This window comes from Salmo trutta, chromosome 24, assembly GCF_901001165.1.
Source record: "Salmo trutta chromosome 24, fSalTru1.1, whole genome shotgun sequence".
NCBI lineage: Eukaryota > Metazoa > Chordata > Actinopteri > Salmoniformes > Salmonidae > Salmo > Salmo trutta.
Genome location: NC_042980.1, coordinates 23,769,705 through 23,792,481, shown reverse-complemented (window position 1 = coordinate 23,792,481; position 22,777 = coordinate 23,769,705). Strand labels below are relative to the sequence as shown.

The following is a 22,777-nucleotide window of genomic DNA, read 5'->3' as shown; positions in this document are numbered from 1 at the left end:
CTCAGGAGGTGTTAGAATATTCAAAAAAAGGTCTCAGGTAGTCATGGTAACTGTTACAGTGAAATATGTGAAGTGTATTATGTTGTTGTTTAAAGTCTGTTTTGAAAGCTACATTTTCTTTTTAATGCGACTGAATAGATATTCAACAGCAAATAGCGGTGTATTTTCAAAATCTGATTATTAATTCAACGTGCTTGTGTTTATCTAACACAGGGAGTAGTGGCTCTGTCAAGCCCTAGGTGTTATATTCACGTTGTATTATCATCAACACTCCTCTCTTTCTTTCTCTGCCACTCACAAGCAAATGAGACAAGGGAGCTGTGTAGGAAAGCCACATATTTACCTTGTAAATGTTCGGTGCCCGTTATATGAATACAAAATGTTCATTATAGCTTCCAATAGTATCACCCCGCTTGTATTTAAAGCAGCTGCTTACTTCCATGCAGTGATTCAATGCACTATGCATGCTGATCAGATGTATTCCTTCCTATTCTCAGCAAGCATAGTGCAAAGATGTGGAGACACATTCAGAGGTCCTTTTGTTTAATAACATTTTAGGCACATTCAGTAGATTTGATTGCATTAATGCAGCCATGAATACAGAATACTTTATATAAAATCATCATAACTCAACTACTGATACTTACAACACTGTATTGTGTTTTTGTAAATATAATATAAGTATGATGGTTTTGTCTTGAGACATCATTGTACAAATGTTTTGATACTATTCATTTAATTTCCAATATGATCATATGAGCCTGCTGCGGATCACCAGTGCTGGGAGGGGAGAGCGTTCTGTTTGATGTGTTATTGCAGCTATAACTAACCAATTACAGTTCCTCACTGTGAGGCCTTGGGACCAGCATTCCCCTTAACTAATCATTGGCACCTCCTCCCCGTTTTCAAACCTCATGTTACCCATCCCCCCCTCCCCCGCCACACATAATGTATTTACAACCAGACTGTTGACGCCCCCAGACAAGCTCCAGTTTTGGCACTCACCAAACACCCCCAGAGACAAGTACTGTAGCCCCCACAGCTCTCCAGTAGTCTCCCTCTATTTTTCACTACCTCCCTCCCTCCAGCAGTCTCTCTGGTCCAGATCTGCAGGGCCGAGCAGAGACCACCAGTATCTCCAGGCTTTGGGACTGGCTGGCTGGATTGGATATTACCCAAGTTTCGCCCACTGGGCTCTTTAAAATGGGATTAGACATACTGGCTTCTTCGGAAATGCAGTTCAATATCCTCACACTTATCTACGCAGAACAGTCACGAGCAGGCAGATACAGAGGACGAAACAGCCAAATTAACTCCTACCACATTGGCATCATTTTGAGATTGCTAAATAGATGCAAACCAGATTACTAGAGTACTAATGCCCATTCATGGACAGCGGCTTACAGTCATAGAAAGCTAAAAGGGGAGATATTTTTAACTCAGCTGTGAAGATATCATTTTTAAGGGTGTGAGAACAAACCACACCCTAAAGACAATACCGGCATCCAAGATATTATGATTTCTTTGACTAGCAGCTCTGTTTCCAGATCCATTTTCGCAAATCCTTTTAGAAACAAAGAGCAATGAATGAACACCCAATCAATGCTAAAATCTAAGCCGAGAAATATACAGTGAGCTGCAAAAGTATTAGTACAGTCACACATTTGTTGTTGTTTTGGCTCTGTACTCCAGCACTTTGGATTTGATACGAGGTGAAAGTGCATATTGGGTGAAACATTTCCCCGAATTTTAGGGGAACAAAAGTATTGATTTTGCATATTACATGAGAGTCAAATATTCAGACCTTGTGCTATGACATCTGACCTGAACCTATAGTCAAGGAGAAATAAACACAAATCTACTGAAAATTCACTATATAGGCCTCCTGAGTGGCGCAGCAGTCTAAGGCACTGCATCGCAGTGTTTGACGCATCACTACAGACCCGGGGTTGATCCCAGGCTGTGTCACAACCGGCCATGACCAGGAGTCCAATTGGCCCAGCGTAGCCCGGGATAGGGGAGGGTTTAGCTGGGGGGCTTTACTTCGCTCATCACGCTCTGGCGACTCCTTCAAATTAGTGGATTCAGCTATTTCATCCACACCCGTTGCTGACAGGTGTATAAAATTGAGCACACAGCCATGCAATCTCCATAGACAAACATTAGCAGCAGAATGGCCTTACTGATGAGCTCAGTGACTTTCAATGCGACACCGTCATAGGATACAAGGCAGTTCGTCAAATTTCTGCCCTGTTAGAGCTGCCCAGGTCAACTATAAGTGCATTTATTCTGAAGTGGAAACGTCTAGGATCAACAACGGCTCAGCCGCAAGGTGGTTGGCCACACAAACTCACAGAATGGGGCCGCTGCATGCTGAAGCGCGTACAAATTGTCTATCCTCGGTTGCAACACTCACTACCGAGTTTCAAACTGCCTCTGGAAGCAACGTCAGCACAATAAATGTTCGTCGGGAGCTTCATTTAATGGGTTTCCATGGTCGAGCAGCTGCACACAAGCCTAAGATCATCATGCGCAATGTCAAGTGTTGGCTGAAGTGGTGTAAAGCTCGCCGCCATGGAGCAGTGGAAACGTTCTCTGGAGTGATGAATCACACTTCACCATCTGGCAGACTACGGAAGAATCTGGGTTTGGCGGATGCCAAAAGTTTAGTGGAGGAGGAATAATGGTCTGGGGCTGTTTTTCATGGTTTGGGCTAGGACCCTTAATTCCAGTGAAGGGAAATCTTAATGCTATAGCACACAATGACATTCTAGACGATTCTGTGCTTCCAACTTGGCAACAGTTTGGGCAAGGCCTTCTTCTCAGAAGAGTGGAGGCTGTTATAGCAGCAAAGGGGGGACCAACTCCATATTAATTCCCATGATTTTGGAATGAGATGTTCAACGAGCAGGTGTCCACATATTTTGGGTCATGTAGTGTATCAGTAAATTGATGAGTCAAACGGATTAACAACTTAAATAGGGTGCCAACTGGTATGCCTATTTTACTTTCCATACACCTTAATCTGCATAACTTATTTAATTTGTGCCTTCAATTTGACTTCCAATGGGCATATACAGAGAAAGACTATCATCGGTGTTGACAGAATTAATTGTAGCCCACTCTCATTCTGCAGTTCCTTTCATTAATTCTGGTTCAATTCATTTTAAAAACGTCTTGACACTGTAGCATGAACCAATTAGCCTAATTTGGGTGGAGGGAGAAAACACATTCTGAGGTACCATTAATGCAATCTAATTCTCTGCATGACCACCTTTTTCAATCATTCAGCCCCTTTCTTATTGTATGCATGCTGAGAAGCCCCATGATTGGCAGGCCCAATGAGGGCAGAGAAGCAGCTAAAATGAATACCATTATATTCTCTCTCTTCTTCTCTATATGCAACAGGGGATTCACCTTTTCAGAAATGCTTCTTAGTCAATACACTCATAGAAAAAAGTGTTCCAAAAGCGTTCTTTGGCTGTCCCCATAGGAGAACCCTTTTTGGTTCCAGGTAGAACTGTTTTGGGTTCCAGGTAGAACCCTCTGTGAAAAAGTGTTACAATACATTTGTATTTTGCACATGCTTCGTAAACAACAGGTGTAGACTAACGTTAAAATGTTTCGTTACAGCCCCTTCCCAACAATAAAAGGCAAAAGAAAACAGAGAGACAATAGAAAAGTAAAACACATAATAATAAAAGTAATAATAAATAAACAATGAGTAACCATAACTTGGCTATATACACGGGGTACCAGTACCGAGTCGATGTGCAGGGGTATGAGGTAATTGAGGTAGATATGTACATATACACTGAAAAAAGTGACAGATTATAAACAGTAGCAGAAGCATATGTGATGAGTCCACAAGTTAGCACAAAAAGGGTCAATGCAGACAGTCCAGGTAGCTATTTGGTTAACTATTAAACTAACTATTTAGCTGTCTTAAGGCTTGGGGGTAGAAGCTGTTCAGGGACCTGTTGGTTCCAGACTTGGTGCAGCGGTAAGGCAAGCCATGCAGTAGCAGAGAGAACAGTCTATGACTTGGGTGGCTGGAGTCCTTGAAAATGTTTAGGGCCTTCCTCTGGCACCGCCTGGTATAATGGTCCTGGACGGCAGGGAGCTCAGCCCTAGTGATGTACTGGGCCGTACACACTACCCTCTGTAACGCCTTGTGTTCGAATGCCAAGTAGTTGCAATACCAAACACCGATGAAGCCAGTCAAGATGTTCTCAATGTTTCAGCTGTAAACTTTTTAAGGATCTGAGGGCCTATGCCAAATTGTCATGACTTCCGCCGAAGTCGGTCCCTCTCCTTGTTCGGGCAGCGTACGGCGGTCGACGTCACCGACCTTCTAGCCATAGCCGATCCACTTTCATTTTCCATTTGTTTTGTCTTTGTCTTACACACCTGGTTTCAATTCCCCAATTACTTGTTCTTTATTTAACCCTATGTTCCCCCATGTTTGTTTGTGAGTAATTGTTCATTGTATATCGATCAGTTATTGTGGGCTCTCTGTATTTCTTTGTATTTATGTATTTTGAGTAAAATATGTTGATTACTCATATCTGCTGTCCTGCGCTTGACTCTCTCTCTACACCAGCTACACACAGGGCCCTTAAACAAATCTTTTCAGCCTCCTGAGTGGGAAGAGATGTTGTCGTGCCCTCTTCTCTACTGTGTTGGTGTGTGTGGACCATGATAATTCCTTAGTGATGTGGACACCGAGGAACCTGAAGCTCACAACCCGCTCCACTACAGCCCCATTGATGACAACAGGGGCGTGCTCGGCCCTCCTTTTCCTGTAGTCCACGATTAGTTTCTTTGTCTTGCTGACTTTGATGGAGAGGATGTTGTCACTGACCTGCTCTCTATAGCCGTCTCATCGTCGTCGGTGTTCAGGCCAAACACAGTCGTGTCGTTGGCAAACTTAATGATGGTGTTTGGGGTCGTGTGTGGCTACGCAATCGTGGATGAAGAGGGAGTAGAGGAAGGGACTAAATAGACACTTTTTTAAGAGTTTATGTATAGGCATTATGACTAGCATCAGTTCAACTAGAAAATAACGGGCCAAATCTGATACATTAATATGCAACCAGTTTTCAGTATACAACAGGGAAGTGAGGGAACTAGTTCATATGGAAAATCTCCGTTAGGCATGCTTTTTAGTTCAGGACTAAACTTAATCTGTGTGCTAAAAACCACCCCATAGACTACAGTGACAGCACTCTCAGGGGAATAGTTGATGTGCATTACCAAAGGTTACAGTTGCTTGACTACAGGTCTAGGCTGTTTATCTTGTGGCTGTCTGCTAGGGTGGAATATCTGTAGGTCAAAGGGCTGAGCGCTGGACATTAGGGTTGGGGCAGTGTGTTAGTTACCCTGTGGCTGTCTGCTAGGGTGGAATATCTGTAGGTCAAAGGGCTGAGTGCTGGACATTAGGGTTGGGGCAGTGTGTTAGTTACCTTGTGGCTGTCTGCTAGGGTGGAATATCTGTAGGTCAAAGGGCTGAGTGCTGGACATTAGGGTTGGGGCAGTGTAGTTACCTTGTGGCTGTCTGCTAGGGTGGAAGATCTGCAGGTCAAAGGGCTGAGCGCTGGTCTTCTGGATCACTGTGACGTTACGGCCCGTCCACTTGTTGGCTCTGGCCAGGGTGTTGGTCCTCCAGTCTGTCCAGTAGACACTTCCCCCAAACAGGGACACGGCGAAGGGGTGTGACAGGTACTCATGTCCCCTCAGGATCTCTATGATCCCACTGCCATCGTACAGTGCAGAGTAGATGGCATCAGAGCTGTGAAAGGGAGAAGATAGGTGAGGGTACAGTAACCAGTCAGAATAGATAACATACAGCTCAGATAAGATGGCATGAGAGCTGTTAGAGGGAGAAAACATGATCGGGATGTCATTAGATTGTCTCTTTCCAGTATAAAGACAGAGATACAGTATATGCATACTAGCCAGGTAGAGTAACCATGGAAGCACAATACATTGCAGCGTAGATGGCATTAGAGCTGTTATATGGTGGTATGAATGTCATCATGAGGCTGCCTGGCTCTATACAATAAAAATACTAGTCAGGTATTTTTATTTATTATGGATCCTCCTGCCAAGGCAGCAACTACTCTTCCTGGGGTCCAGCAAAATTAAGGCAGTTATGCAGTTTTAAAAACATTACATTCACAAATTTCACAACACACTGTGTGCCCTCAGGCCCTTACCCCACCACTACCACATATTTACAATACAAAATCCATGTGTACGTGTGTGTATAGTGCGTATGTTATTGTGTGTGTATGCAAGTGTCTGTGCCTACATGTATGTATGTGTTGCTTCACAGTTCCCGCTGTTCTATAAGGTGTATTTTTTTTTTTTTTTAAACAAATTTCACTGCTTGCATCAATTACTTGATGTGGAATAGAGTTTCATGTATTCATGGCTCTATGTAGTACTGTGCGCCTCCCATAGTGTGTTCTGGGGACAGTGAAGCGGCCTCTTGTGGCATGTCTTGTGGGGTATGCATGGGTGTCCGAGCTGTGCACCAGTAGTTCAAACATACAGCTCAACGCATTCAACATGTCAATACTTCTCATAAATACAAGTACTGATGAAGTCAATCTCTACTCCACTTTGAGCCAGGAGAGATTGACATGCATATTATTAATGTTAGCTCTGTGTACATTCAAGGGCCAGCCGTGCTGCTCTGTTCTTAGCGAATTGCAATTTTCCTTCTTGTGGCACCTGACCACGACGACTGAACAGTAGTCCAGGTGTGACAAAACTAGAGCCTGTAGGACCTGCCTTGTTGATAGTGCTGTTAAGAAGGTAGAGTAACACTTTATTATGGACAGACTTCTCTCCATCTTTGCTACTGTTGTATCAATATGTTTTGACCATGACAGTTTACAATCCAGGGTTACTCCAACAGTTTATTCACCTCAACTTTCTCAATTCCCACATTATTTGTTACAAGAGTTAGTTGAGGTTTAGGGTTTAGTGAATGATTTGTCCCAAATACAAGGCTTTAAGTTTTAGAACTATAATTCCTTGCCACCCACTCTGAAACTAACTGCAGCTCTTTGTTAAATGCTGCAGTCATTTCAGTCGCTGTAGTAGCTGACGTGTATGTTGTTGAGTCATCCGCATACATACAGTAGAGACACTGGCTTTACTCAAAGCCAGTGGCATGTCGTTAGTAAAGATTGAAAAAATCAAGGGGCCTAGACAGCTCCCCTGGGGAATTCCTGATTCTATCTGGATTATGTTAGAGAGGCTTCCATTAAATAACACCCTCTGTGTTCTGTTAGACAGGTAACTTTTTATCCAGAATATAACAGGGGGTATAAAGCCATAACACATACGTTTTTCCAGCAGCAGACAATGATCGATAATGTCAAAAGCCGCACTGAGGTCTAACAAAACAGCCCCCCCAATCTTTTTATCATCAATTTCTCTCAGCCAATCATCAGTCATTTGTGTAAGTGCTGTGTTTGTTGAATGTCCTTACATATAAGCATGCTGAAAGTCCGTTGTCAAATTTTTTTTTTACTGTAAAATAGCAATGTATCTGGTCAAACACCATTTTTTCCAAAAGTTTACTAAGGGTTGGTACAGGCTGATTGGTCAGCTATTTGAGCCAGTAAAGGGGGCTTTACTATTCTTAGGTAGCGGAATTACTTTTGTTTCCCTCCAGGCCTGGTGGCACACACTTTCTAGTAGGCTTAAAATTATCATCTGCTATTATCCTCAGAAATTTCCCATCCAAGTTATCACACCCCAATGGCTTGTCATTTTTGATAGACAATAATATTTTTTTCACCTATTCCACACTCACTTTACAGAATTGAGAATTACAATGCTTGTCTTTCATAATTTGGGCAAATATACTTGGATGTGTAGTGTCAGCGTTTGTTGCTGGCATGTCATGCCTAAGTTTGCTAATCTTGACAATTTAAAAAATCATTAATGTAGTTTGTAATATGAGTCAGTTTTGTGATGAATGAGCCATCTGATTCAATGAATGGAGCCGAGTTTGCCTTTTTTCCCAAAATGTAATTTAAGGTGCTCCAAAGCTTTTTACTATCATTCTTTATATAATTTATCTTTGTTTCATTGGGTATTTTCTTATTTTTATTCAGTTTAGGCACATGAATGTAGGAATCACTACAACGTAGGAATCACTACAAAACATATTGTACAGTATGACTTACTATAGACTATATTAGGCCCAGTCTTTGGAACTTTGGTTTTCCTAGATATGGCTACTATATTCTGATCATTACATCTGATGGATCTGGATACTGCTTTCAAGAAAATTTCTGCAGAATTAGTAAAGATGTGATCAATATACGTTCATGATTTCATCCCTGTGCTACCCTGGTAGGTTGACTGATAACCTGAACCGGGTTGCAGGCACTGGTTACAGTTTGAAGCTTTTTCTTGAGTGGGCAGCTTGAAAGCCAGTCAATATTTCAATCATCCAGAAAATATACCTCCCTGTTGATATCACATACATTATCAAGCATTTCACATGTTATCCAGATACTGACTGTTAGCACACAGTAGTCTATAGCAGCTTTCCACAAGAATGGGCTTTAGGTGAGACAGATGAACCTGTAGCCATATTACTTCAACAGTATTTAACATGAGATCCTCTAAGTTTTACAGGAATGTGGTTCTGACTACAAATGTCACGTCCTGGCCAGTATAAGGGTAAATTGTTATTGTAGTTTGGTCAGGACGTGGCAGAGGGTATTTGTTTTATGTGGTTCAGGGTGGTGTGTTTGTTAAAATGGGTGTTTGATTTAGTATTTCCGGGTTTTTGGTTGATGGTCTATGTTTATGTATTTCTATGTGAGTCTAGTGAGTATGGTTCTATGTTGAGTTAATTGGGGTTGGACTTACAATTGAAGGCAGCTGTTTGGTGTTGCCTTTGATTGGAAGTCCTATATTAGTTGGGTGTGTTTGTCTTGTATTTTGTGGGAGATTGTTCTGTGTTTAGCCTTGTGCCTTGCCAGACTGTTGGTTGTTCGTTCATTTTCTTGTTTTGTTATTTTGGTATTCATTTTGGAAGTTAAATAAACGTCAAGATGAGCCTGCACATACCTGCTGCGTTTTGGTCCTCCTTCACCGACGACAACCGTGACAATAAACAGCAACACCTCCACCATTGGCATTTCTGTATTTTCTGTAAATGTTATAACCTTGTATTGCTACCACTGTATCAAAGGTATCATCTAAGTGAGTTTCAGAGAGTCAGAATATGAATGTCATCTGTTACTAAAAAATTATTGGTTTCATGAACCTTGTTTCTTAAACTACATATGTTAACTTGGGCAATTTTGAGCACTTTTCTTCTGGGATGCTTACTTGTTTTCATCGCTTTACTGAGAAGATTAGCAGAAGTAGATATTCTCATGTTATTTATGTTAGTGCAGGGTGAGCTGCACACAGTGGACTTCCTACTAGAGCACACCACCTCAGTGCTAACAGTATAAATCTGGTTCATAGGCACATGATTACTGCATACAATAGCTGTAGGAGTTGTCATGTAAGCCTAAATACATTACAGCTGCTTATTTACTTGGTACATGAACAGAATTCTCCACAATTTAAAACACAGTTTCAAACGCCACTATTATAAGGTAGAATAGCGAGGAAGGCGTTTTATCAAGGATATCATCAGGTGTGTTTGTCAGTAATATGTTTTGGAAATGCTGTAGAATGTAGATCTTGAAAGCTTATTGTCATAATAGAAGGTGTCACGCCCTGACCATAGAGAGCCCTTGGTTCTCTATGGTATAGTAGGTCAGGGCGTGACTAGAGGGTGTTCTAGGTTTATTATTTCTATGTTGGTATGCTTGTTATGGTTCCCAATCAGAGGCAGCTGTTTAGTGTTGTCTCTGATTGGGGATCATATTTAGGCAGCGATTTCCCCACTGTGTTTTTTTGGGATCTTGTTTTGTTTTGAGTTAGTGCATGTGGCACCTCTGATATCACGGTTCGTTGATTGTTTGTTTCTTTTTGTTTGGAAGTTTTGCTTAAATAAATATGAGGAACCCAGATCACGCTGCACTTTGGTCCGAGTATGCTTCCAGTTTTTACTACGATCGTGACAGAAGATCCCACCAAAACAGGACCAAGCAGCGTGCCCAGGAGGAGAAGGTATCCTGGGCTTGGGAGGAGACCAAGGAGGAGAAGACATCCTGGACTTGGGAGGAAATCTTGGCAGGACACGAAAGCCTGCCGTGGAAGCCGACGCCAGGGTTCGTGGCCACAACGAAAGCCCAAAGGACAGCCCCAAATGTTTTTTTTTGGGGGGGGGGGGCACACGGGGTGGTCGGTGGAGCCGGGGAGTGAGCCGGTGACAACCTGGGAGGATATAGAGAGGTGGTCGGTCGACCCAAGGAGAGTACCAGAGCCCGCCTGGGAGTCAATGGAACAGTGCGAGGAGGGATACTGGAGAATGGAGTTGGCTAGGAGTATGCGGCAATGCAGGCGTTTGGAGGAGCGTGTCACCAGTCCGGTGCAACTTGTGCCGGTCCCACGCATCAGGCCTCCAGTGCGCCTCCCCAGTCCGGTACGTCCTGTGTCCCCTCCTCGCACTCGCCCTGAAGTGCGTGTCCCCAGTCCGGTGCATCCTGTGCCAACTCCCCGCACTCGCCGTGCGAAGTATGTCATCGTTCCGGAACAATTTCCGGAACAAGTCTCCAGTACGCCTCCACAGCCACCTGTGCCAGCTCCTCGCATTTGCCCTGAAGTGCGTGTCACCAGTCCGGTGCAACCTGTGCCGGCCCCATGCAACAGGCCTCCAGTGCGCCTCCCCAGTCTGGTACGTCCTGTGCCTGCTCCTCGCACTCGCCCTGAAGAGCGTGTCACCAGTCTGGTGCAACCTGTGCCGGTCCCACGCATCAGGCCTCCGGTGCGCCTCGCCAGTCCGGTATGTCCTGTGCCTGCTCCCCGCACTCGCCCTGAAGTGCATGTCACCAGTCCGGTGCCACCTGTACCGGCTCCACGCACTAGGCCTCCAGTGCGCATTCACAGTCCGGAGCTCCCGGCGACGGTTCACAGTCCGGAGCTCCCGGCGACGGTTCACAGTCCGGAGCTCCCGGCGACGGTTCACAGTCCGGAGCTCCCGGCGACGGTTCACAGTCCGGAGCTCCGGCGACTGTTCACAGTCCGGAGCCTCCGGCGACGGTTCACAGTCCGGAGCTCCCGGCGACGGTTCACAGTCCGGAGCCTCCTGCGACGGTCCACAGGCCGGAGCCCTGCACTGCACCGATGCCCAGTCCAGGCACGGTGTCCAGTCCCGCTCCAAGGCAGGAGCCTTCCTCTGCGCCGGTGCCCAGTCCAGGCACGGCGTCCAACCCAGCTCCATGGCCGGAGCCCTCCTTTGCACCGATGCCCAGTCTAGGCACGGCATTCAGCCCGGCACCATGGCCGGATCTGGAGTCTGGGCGGGGGCTAAGACCTGCACCGGAGCCGCCACCGACACTAATCACCCCCCTCCCCAGTTGGTTTCAGGTTTTGCGGCCGGAGTCCGCACCTTTGGGGGGGGGGGGGTTACTGTCACGCCCTGACCATAGAGAGCCCTTTGTTCTCTATGGTATAGTAGGTCAGGGCGTGACTAGGGTGTGTTCTAGGTTTATTATTTCTATGTTTGTGTGCTTGGTATGGTTCCCAATCAGAGGCAGCTGTTTAGCATCGTCTCTGATTGGGGATTATATTTAGGCCGCCATTTCCCCACTGTGTTTTGAGTTAGTGCATGCGGCACCTCTGATGTCACGGTTCGTTGATTGTTTGTTTATTTTTTGTTTGGAAGTTTCGCTTAAATACATATGTGGAACTTTAATCACGCTGCGCTTTGGTCTGAGTATGCTTCCAACGACGTTCCTGACAGAAGGGGAGGTTTACATGTGATGTATTCTCAACATGTCTTCCTGTGGTTACAGCACATTTAGATAAATTGGCCTTCTGTTCGCTGTAAATGAGCTACCATTTACAATCGACCAACCTGTCCCTATAGGAGATGAGGCAAAGTAGATAACATGCCGTTCATACTTATGACATATGTGCATCCAAATAGGTATCATAGCAACCTAATTAATGTTTATCACAGCTGTGCTCCCATCTTGATAGGTTGTCAATGTAAGTACGAATCTGTTCTTAATTTAGCTGCAAAGGTTATAAGTAAATAAAGGTTACTATTGTTTTGTGTGAGGGACCTACCGAGCATCCGTCCACACAATTCTCTTCTCCAGATGATCCAGAGTTAGTCCGTTGGGCCAGGCTCCGATCTCCATGTCCTTGAACACTATGTGTCGTCCTCCTCCGCTCATTGAAGCAGCCTCGATACGGGGGAAGGTAGCATCCCAGTCTGTCCAGAACAGGATTCTAAAGACATTAAATCAATCAATAAAAGAAATGTATAAAGATGTTTTACATCTACAAAGTGCTCTACAGTAACCAGCACTAGACCACAGAGAGCAAGCAGAAAACCCAAGACAAAACCCATTCCGATGATCCACAGAAAACTGAGACATGGTCTACTTATGCAAGGACATTAATTAAAGAGGACTTGAAGAAAAAGCCTCCATGGAAGAAAGAAATGAATGATTAAGATCATTTGAAAACGGACAGAACTAGACGGCATAAACTAGCCTAGATACTCAAATCATTTGTTGAATACAAAAGCAAACATGGAAGATTACGTTTGTTATTCCTATGGAAAAACAAGGCTAAAGGCATTAATCAATTTAGTAATGATTTTCAGTGTCAATTCTTCAGCCCTTTTCATTGGTTTGTCAATGTAACATCACTGCAAACTAGAATAATTACATAGTGTATAGCCGTAAGTGGGATTCGTAAACACACACATTGAGTCTGTGGATCCTAGAACAGCCCCAAACAGACCACTGTTCCACAGCATCTGTGACATTGGCTGGAACAGGAAGCCATCTGGTTTTTATGACCTTCTACAGCTCAATGAAAGCCTGTAAATTAGCACTGGTGATTACTATGACCATCAACAGAGTCATGTCTCCCAAACACGGCTGCTATCTTGCTTTTGTCCACCAAACCAGGCAAGAGACCCGACCCTGTAGGAATGCAGGCTTAAATTAGGCGCTGATGACAATGAAACATCCTTGTACAGCTCAATAGCCGTATTCATTGGATCAGGCCCCTTAGATCAATGGCTTACTCTTTTGAGTGGATTCAAGTAATTACGTTAGAATTATTGCTCTGGCGAGGAACTTTGCCTGTAGGCACCGAAATCATCCATTAATCCTAATGTGTTCTCCTCTGAAACACAGTCATCCCTCCAATATATGCAGTGCAGGAAAGAATATACGATCAGATTACACATTTCTTATAAGACTACTTAATAGTTTTTTATGAATGTCTGGAAGTAGTTTTAAAACAAAATAAAACAAATTAATTTTACAATCAAATAAAAGTAATTCATCACCATGTATAAATTAAAGAACTAGGCTAAACACACTATAATAAAAAACATAATTTTGGTCTTTTTCATCCAACTTTGTGCCTGTGAGATTGTTCAGAGATGAATTGAAGGCTTGAAGCAATGTATTAAAAGAGAAAAAGTAAGAGTGGTAAAGTGCATGAGTCAGGGAAGAGGAAAAGATGAGCCATATCACTTGTCATCACTAGAATTGAGTCCACAGTATTATTACGATGTATTCTATATTTGTATCCTTAATGGACCCTAACATAGCAGACATCATCACACATCAAGGGAGAAGGAAGTAGAAGAAAATGAAGGATGTTGTTTTCTTATTATGAGTGTGTACAGTATGTCAGACCTGTATTCAAATAGTATTTGTTTCTTTAAAATAGTTTAGCTGTGCTTTATTAAGCTTATCTGGCACAACAGAAACAATTGAATAATCCCAAAAGTGTAAACCCTGCCCATTTGGCACTCCAGGCAGGCTGAATCAAACACTCAACAAATTTGAAAGAAAACAAAGACTATTTCAACCCAGGTCTGGTGTGAGTAGGCACTCACCCTTGTCCTGGGTCCAGAGCGATGGCTCGTGGATGCTCCATCCCTCCAGCTATCAGTGTGGTCCTCATCTCTCCATTCAGCCTGGCCACCTCGATCTGGTCCAGGTTACTGTCGATCCAGTACAGGTTACCTGCTATCCAGTCCACTGCCAACCCCTCTGGAGTGGCCAGCCCATGCTGCACAACCACCTCAATCCCTGTCACACCTGATGGAATACCAACCACAGGACCATCATCACCCCTACACCACCCGGTTAGAGCACCACCCTTTAGCACCATGACCACCACCACACCACCCTTTAGACCAGGTGAGACAGACCAACCCACGGCACCATGGTCATCAATACACACACTAGGTGAGAGAAGAGTGGAGAAGGGATGTTTTCAACTCAGCCTGATCATTTTCCCCCTATTGAGAGGATGTGTTTGTTGGTCTGCCAACAAAATTCCATTTTCTGGGGAGAAAACCCTAGCTAGAGAAACTCTTGAGGAAGATAACATTGACATAAAAGAAGATTGTTTCCTACAGTGTTCCATTAAAAATAAAAGGTTTTCCCAGTATGTCTATAATCCAGCTGTTTACAATTATCCTCGGCTGCTGGAGCCTTTGTGGAAGGATGACAAAAGGGAGAAATAGGTGCAGCAGCGGGACATATTCTATGGCCCCACGGAGAAAATGAGAGAAAGAGAGAAAAAGTCCAATTGCAGCAGACGCACAGAATATAACGCAGCACAAAATACCAACCTAATGAAAAGTTCTAACTCATCAAAGGCTTCAGAGATGCACCATGACAGTGGGAAGATGACTGAGGGGCCTAGAGTATACCCACAGTAATACTTGGCATTACCCTGCTGAAATAACTCTTCAATGGAGGGACAGTATCAGCTCACAGTTTCAGAGGTGCTAAGTAGAACTAAACTGAGAACTAAACTGTATAATTGAAAGGCCTTTCAGTTGAAGATTGGGAGGGAAGAAAGCCATGTTCATCCTCCTCTGCCAATAGATCCCAGCATTTAGATCTAATGTTTAGCCTAGCCAAGGTACTTAAAGAGCCTGAAAGCGTCAGTACATCACAGCCTTTAGGATCTATTGTGTAGCTTACACCAACGTACCTTCAGATTTTGAAAGCACCATAGATCACACCATTTAGAGCTAACATATAGGACCTACATACCTCCAGAGCCTGAGAGGCGTCCTCTGTAGATCTTATCCTCTACCACATCTGTCCAGTAAAGCAGGCTGCGATTAAAGTGGAAGTCAAGAGCAATGGTGTTCCGGAGCCCTGGCACCAGCAGGCTGTAGTCCCGCTTGTGAAGGTCTATCCGTCTTATCTCATGCCGGATAGAGAAGATGATGAAAGCCTCAAAGGGATCTGGCCAAAGGAAAGACAAAGGGAGGAAAGGAAGAGGAACAAGTTAAAACAGGAGGCAAAGGATGCCACAACAAAACCAACATGAGCGGCAGAAGCGGGGGAAGTGATTTGAACCGGTGCCATTAGCGGAGGAAACACACAGGTGGGCATGACTGCACACACACAAACACACAGGCATGTGTGCGTCCATGCACACACTGGATCATGCACTTTCATGACTCGGCACTGGCACTAGTCTGTTATGCACAGAGTGGAAACCCCATCGTCACTATGGAGACACACAGTATTAGCACAATGAGAAAGACTGGATACTGTAGGGAGTAGGGATGTTAGCTACTTCCTGACGATAAGTCAGTCATTCTTTATTATTCAGTTACACCTGAAATGTTCTGTACAAAAGCTAGAGCCTTGCATGCATGAAATGTCACCACAGACTCAATAGTACATTTGTGAAAATGAAATGAGGTTGATTCTCAGTTTTCTATTGTGTGCAGAACATTTATTTGATTTGACTATTTAAAATACACAAAGAAGCCACACCTGTTACGCTCGTCGTAAAGATTGGACCGAGGTGCAGCGTGGTAGGCAAACATTTTACCTTTTTATTAAAAATGAACACCGACAAAACACAAAACGAACGTAAAGTTCTGCAGGCTACACAGCAACTTTGCAAAAACAAGATCTCACAAACTAAGGTGGGAAAAAGGCTGCCTAAGTATGATCCCCAATCAGAGACAACGATAGACAGCTGCCTCTGATTGGGAACCAATACCCGGCAAACAAAGAAATAGAAAAACTAGAATGCCCACCCAAATAGAGAAATAAAAAGGCTCTAAGGTCAGGGCGTGACAGTACCCCCCCCCAAAGGTGCGGACTCCGGCCGCAAAACCTGACTCTATAGGGGAGGGTCCGGGTGGGCATCTAGTCTCGGTGGCTCCGGTGCGGGACATAGACCCCGCTCCGCTTGCGGATCCGCCATCTTCGGTGGCGACTCTGGTGCAGGGATCGTCGCCGGAAGCTCCGGACCGTGGATCGTCGCCGGAGGAACTGGACCGTGCATTGTCGCCGGAGACTCCGGACCGTGCATTGTCGCCGGAGACTCCGGACCGTAGATTGTCACCGGAGACTCCGGACCGGGAACCGTCGCTGGAGGCTCCGGACCGCCGACCGCCGCTGGAGGCTCTGGACTGCCGCTGGAGGCTCTGGAACACCGCTGGAGGCTCCGGACCATAGATCGTCGCTGGAGGCTCCGGACCATAGATCGTCGCTGGAGGCTCCGGGCCATAGATCGTCGCAGGAGGCTCCGGGCCATAGATCGTCGCAGGAGGCTCCGGGCCATAGATCGTCGCAGGAGGCGCCGGGCCATAGATCGCCGCAGGAGGCTCCGGGCCATAGATCGCCGCAGGAGGCTCCGGGCCATAGATCGCCGCAGGAGGCTCCGGGCCATAGATCGCCGCAGGAGGCTCCGGGCCATCGATCATCACTGCAGGCTCCGTGCCATGGATCATCGTGCCATGGATCATCACTGGAGGCTCCGTGCCATGGATCATCACTGCAGGCTCCGTGCCATGGATCATCACTGGAGGCTTCGGGCATGGATCATCACTGGAGGCTTCGAGCCATGGATCTTCACTGGAGGCTTCGGGCCATGGATCATCACTGGAGGCTTCGGGCCATGGCTCATCACTGCAGGCTCCGGGCCATGGATCATCACTGCAGGCTCCGGGCCATGGATCATCACTGCAGGCTCCGGGCCATGGATCATCACTGGAGACACCATGCGTATCACCGCAAAACATGGTGCCTGCCCGGTCACACGCTCCCTACGGTGAGTATGGGGAGTTGGCATAGGACTTACTGAGCTGTGAAGGCGTACTGGAGACCTGGTGCGTATAGCCGGCATCAATTGTACCGGAACTTTAACACACTTCTCAGGACGAGTAGGAGGAGCTGACTCAGGGGGCCTCGGCCGGATAACACGCTCCTCAGAGCGAATGCCGTGCATACTACGCCAAACCAACAGCTCTCTCTCATCACTCTCCTCAACTTTCGCCATCCATTCCTCGCTCAATCTGTCCCAATATTCCTCCTCAGTCTCTGACTCACTCCTCGGCTCTGCCGACCACTCCATGTGCCCCCCCAAAAAACTTTTTCGGGCTGTCTCTCGTGCTTCCGTCGTGGTTGCGAACCCTGGAGTCGTCGTTGATCCTCCTTCGCTGCCTCCGCCTGCTTCCATGGCAGGCTCTTGTCTCCTGCCATGATCTCCTCCCACGTCCAGGAAGTCCTCCACTCCCTTCTCTCCCGTGCCCAGGATCCCTGCTCCTCCTGGTCACGCTGCTGGGTCCTGGTTTGATGGGATATTCTGTCACGCTCGTCGTAAAGATTTGACCAATGTGCAGCGTGGTAGGCGAACATTTTACCTTTTTATTAAAAATGAATACAGACAAAACAACAAAATACAAAACGAACGTAAAGTTCTGCAGGCTACACAGCAACTATGCAAAAACAAGATCCCACAAACTAAGGTGGGAAAAAGGCTGCCTAAGTATGATCCCCAATCAGAGACAACGATAGACAGCTGCATCTGATTGGGAACCAATACTCGGCAAACAAAGAAATAGAAAAACTAGAATGCCCACCCAAATCATACCGACCTAACCAAATAGAGAAATAAAAAGGCTCTCTAAGGTCAGGGCGTGACAACACCAGGCAACCAATACATTTACCAAAATATACATAAAAAACTCAGACTTGTTTCCATTGTTGTCCTCTATTGGTAGGCATGTGATTGCAGGGCAAAACAAGTGACATGGGCCTTCTGTGCCATACATTCAATCATGGGCTCCTGAGTGGCGCAGCGGTCTAAGGCTCTCCATCTCAGTGCTAGAGGCGTTACTACAGACCCTAGTTCGATTCCAGGCTGTATCACAATCGGCTGTGATTGGGAGTCCCATAGGGCGTCGCACAATTAGCATAGTGTCGTCCGGGTTAGGCCGGGGTAGGCCGTGAATGTAAATACGAATTTGTTCTTAACTGACTTGCCTAGTTAAATAAAGGTTAAATAAATAAAAATAAAATACACAATGTCTACATATGTAGATATACAGTGTACAAAACATTAAGAACACCTGTCTCCTCCCCTTCATCTACACTGATTGAAGTGGATTTAACAAGAGATAACAGGATTCACCTGGTCAGTCTATGTCATAGAAAGAGCAAGTGTCCTTAATGTTTTGTACACTCACTAACACATCACTCCATCAGAGTAGAGTGGCTTTGCACGTGGCTAGGAGGCTATCTCAACATTAACCAAGCCTTGCAGGAGTGTTTTAACCTAAGACTGGCAGTTTTTATCTTAGTCGGGAGTTTGTAACACTCTATATAAATACATCGCTCTTGAATCGACATGGCACAAAATCTACGGCACTGCCTCTCAGTAGTAAGATAGTTCTTTAGATACTGGGGGATTGTACCATATACGGTTTTATGGGCCAATCCCAGCTTCAGCTGAATGACCCTTTTATCAACTGATAGCCACTGTTGTTCACTGAGCTGAGAAGGGCCAACATGAGCCTGAGGGCTAAAATTCAGAATGGCCCTTGCCATTTTACTCTGAGCTGTCTGTAGCTTGTTCTTGATGAACTTACTGTACCAGGTAGTGCATGCATAGTCAAAGTGAGGCTGCACTAATGCTGCGCCAAGTGTTCAAGATCCCTATTAATGTAAGAAACAATAAAATGTTAATGTGTTTCTTCAGTAAATTGCCCATTCATTCCCTATTTTAACATACAATTAGCACTGCAACTGCCATCAATCTCTGAGGGAAATAGAGGCGAGTAGTAAAAAACGAGCTACATCAATCTGAATGTGACACATCAAGGCTGCATGTTCTGCCATGTTCTCCTCGTTTACGAGCAGCAACACAGAAGCAAAAAACGGCCAAAACATCAATCCAATCACACACATTACAACATAAGTAGACAGTTTGCTCTGATTATGTAAAGCTGAGTTGATAAATGAATTGACTGTATGTAATTACACAGGACTTACAGTGCCGTGAAAAATAATTTGCCCCCTTTTTGATTTCCCCTATTTTTGCATATGTTTTACACTGAATGTTATCAGATCTTATCTGATCTTATCAACCTAAATATTAGATAAATGGAACCTGAGTGAAAAAAATGTAAAAATATTTTTTATAAACAAGAAATGCAACACCCAATGCCTCTGTGTGAAAAAGTAACTGCCCCCTTACACTCAATAACCGGTTGTGCCACCTTTAGCTGCAATGATTGCAACCAAACGCTTCATGTAGTTGTTGATCAGTCTCTCACATCGCTGTAGAGGAATTTCAGCCCACTCTTGCATGCAGAACTGCTTTAACTCAGCGACATTTGTGGGTTTCAAAGCATGAACTGCTTGTTTCAGGTTCTGCCACAACATCTCAAATCAGGTTTAGGTCTGGACTTTGACTAGGCCATTCCAAAGCTTTTGAGACATTCTGATATAGACTTGCTTGTGTGTTTTGGATCATTGTCTTGCTGCATGACCGAGGTACACTTCAGCTTCAGCTGACAGACGGATGGTCTGACATTCTCCGGTAGAATTCTCTGATACAGAGCAGAATTCATGGTTCCTTCAATCATTACAAGTCATCCAGGGCCTGAGGCAGCAAAGCATCCCCAAACTATCACACTACCAACACCATGCTTGACTGTTAGTACTTCTGGCAAATTCCTCCACAGCGATGTGAGAGAGTGATCAACAACTACAGCCAGTGTTTGGTCGTACATTGCATCTATAGGTGGCACAACCAGATAACGAGCGTAAGGGAACAATTCATTTTCACACAGGGGCATAGATACACACGGCGAAGCGTGGCTTAATGTGACCACGCCCCCGAGTAGGGTACAGCAGTAAGGTACTCCCATTACTCCCATGTAATTAGCCTAACTTTGCCATCATGCTAAGCAAACTACTGACGCTTTTTTGTTGTTTCAAGAAACGTTTTCAGCTGCCTCACTTGTCGTTATTAACATACAGTACTTCACGGTCAAAACAACAAATGATTTGCATGATACTTATTCTGTCACCAATTTCTTACCCTTACACTGACAGTAAAGTTAGTAAATCTGTCGCAATATACTTATGTCACTGTTTGTTTACCCCTAGCTTTTTTGCTGGTTAGCTGACTGGCTAGCTAGAAAAGTTCATCTCGAGCCAATTTGTTAGTTTTAGATATGTTGCATGCGGTTTAACTACTTCCAGTCTTTGCCTTCCCTTGAAAGGTCTAGGTATTTTAAAAAGTTCATTCTTGTTGGCTTGCCTACAGTATATGTCCTTTCAATTTGCTGGAGACCATCTGGGGATACAACCCTACCAAATTGACCAAACCAAAGCAGTCTATGATATCTTCTTCTACTTGGTGGAATCTCCAGGTTTGCATAAATATCCAAATGCAGAAGAATATTATAGCGTTATTTGGATAGACACAGCCCACTAGTCCTTACTACAAGCTAACTAGCAAGTTTTATGCAAAACGATTTACCGATGATATGCTTGAACACACAAATGTATTGAGTAAGCAGAGCCCATCCATCATCATTTCCATCATCATCACGGCATCATAGCCTGAAACAATGAGGTTCGTCTAACCTGGTCCTTGGGCATTTGATGAAACTTAATTTGGTGGTCTTTTCTCCTACTATTGTTCAAACAATACGGTACGTAACAGCTTTTTGGCAAATTAAAAGCAGGGTTAGTTAGCCAATTAAAGAAACTAAAGTCTGTTGGAATTGGCTCTTTGGCTGATAATCAGGACGTACATTCATTTGACTTTCTCTGTTCATGCTAACATTTTTATGTTTAGAATGAAAGTGTTTTTAGGTATGATGTAGTTTATTAAAACAACATAGAAGTATGTTAAATGACCAACCAAGCATATTCAAAAAGTTTATAGAATAAAATGTAAAAAAGAATACAGCCGTTGTTGGGTAATGCGTAAAGTAGCCAATTTAATATGGGAGTAATGGGCGTAAGCTATGGCTTTACCCTACTCAAGGTTGTGGTCACGTTAAGCCATGCCACGCCATGTGTATCTATTGGGTTTTGCATAACTTTGTTTATTAAATAAATGAAATAAATATCTACATTGTGTCATTTGTTCACACAGAAAGTGCAACTAAAAGTTCTCTGCTGTTTTTGTGTGTGAAAAACAACACTATCCTAGTAATATTTTACCTAATCGGAACTACTGTAAGACATCTAATTTATCAAATGTTATATTTCAAAACGTATTCCAATTCACTTCGATCAAATCCTCATTAGCATATTATAAGACATGAAGCGGCACATGAGCCTACCCTTACACAATCAACATACTTCCTGACACACACACACACACACAACCCTACACACACTTCGTCACCTCACCTGTGCTGTGGCAGCTGTCCCCATCGGGGCCCAGCCTCCAGCCTGGGTAGCAGGAGCACTTGACGGTGGTCTTGTACTGCTCACACATCTGGCTGCACTTCAGATGCCTACTGCAGTAGTCCACCGCCTCACACGTCCTGTTGTTAGAGTCCAGTTGGAGCCCTGCAGGGCAGGAACAGACCACCCCTGTCCCTGGTACCACTGTGCATTGATGGCTGCAGCCACCCCTGGCCACCAAACACTTATCTAGGAGCAGAGAGAGGAGTAGAGAGAGGGCACAGGAAGTAAGAGCCAACTCTGATCTGGGAGTAGAGCGAGAGAGCACAGGATGTAAGTACCAAACACTAATATGAAAGCAAAGAAAGAGGTCAGGGACTAAGAGCCTTAATAGCCTACTATAGAGGATGAGATTGGAGACTAGAGAGAATGATAGAGGGACAGGGAACTAATAGTCTTAATATTAGAGAGACTGAGACGGTTTTCAGCATCAGATAGTCATCCACAGGGTCTAAAACAGAGGTTAGAGAAATAATAGACCATAGTATGTTGGGCCATATGCTGTACAGCAAAAAAAATGCAGAATTAAAAAGGGTTGTTTTTGAGAACTAGCTGGCACAAGAATAACACTACCACTTTTTGCTCTAAGCTAGAGATTGCTAGTCGAGCATGATAATGGAATATATCCGCTGCATATACAACGCAAGGAAAAGCTATTACATAATGAAAGAGGCTCTGCAGTTCAGTTGGTCCACAACGGTTTGACCTGCGGGAGGATGCCTTTATTACTGTCAAGTCTTCAACACATCATGAAATCTGAAAGTTGTGCACTATTCCTTTCACAAAACTGATATGGAGAGGGAGAAAAAAGAATGACTTTTCTTTCTTTGTGCAGTCTGTAATGGAATGCTTTTCTCTGAAGCAGCTAGGTATCTGATTATTGTGGGGTGCCA

The 22,777-nt window shown here is 44.6% G+C and overlaps 1 protein-coding gene across 8 annotated transcripts in view; it reads right to left on the bottom strand.

Annotated features, from left to right (window-relative positions):
- Window positions 1-22,777, bottom strand: part of lrp1bb (low density lipoprotein receptor-related protein 1Bb) — a 441,142-nt gene that overhangs the window by 134,241 nt on the left and 284,124 nt on the right. For all 8 annotated transcript variants that reach the window (XR_003869151.1, XM_029711578.1, XM_029711581.1 and 5 more), the window contains 5 exons: window positions 21,828-22,073; window positions 15,198-15,395; window positions 14,024-14,228; window positions 12,226-12,390; window positions 5,547-5,791 (listed from right to left, as the gene is read on the bottom strand). Coding sequence is in view for 7 of the 8 variants with exons in the window: in XM_029711578.1 (XP_029567438.1) it covers window positions 5,547-5,791; window positions 12,226-12,390; window positions 14,024-14,228; window positions 15,198-15,395; window positions 21,828-22,073 (1,059 nt within the window). In the remaining variant the exon portion in view is untranslated. The remainder of the gene's footprint in view (window positions 1-5,546; window positions 5,792-12,225; window positions 12,391-14,023; window positions 14,229-15,197; window positions 15,396-21,827; window positions 22,074-22,777) is intronic.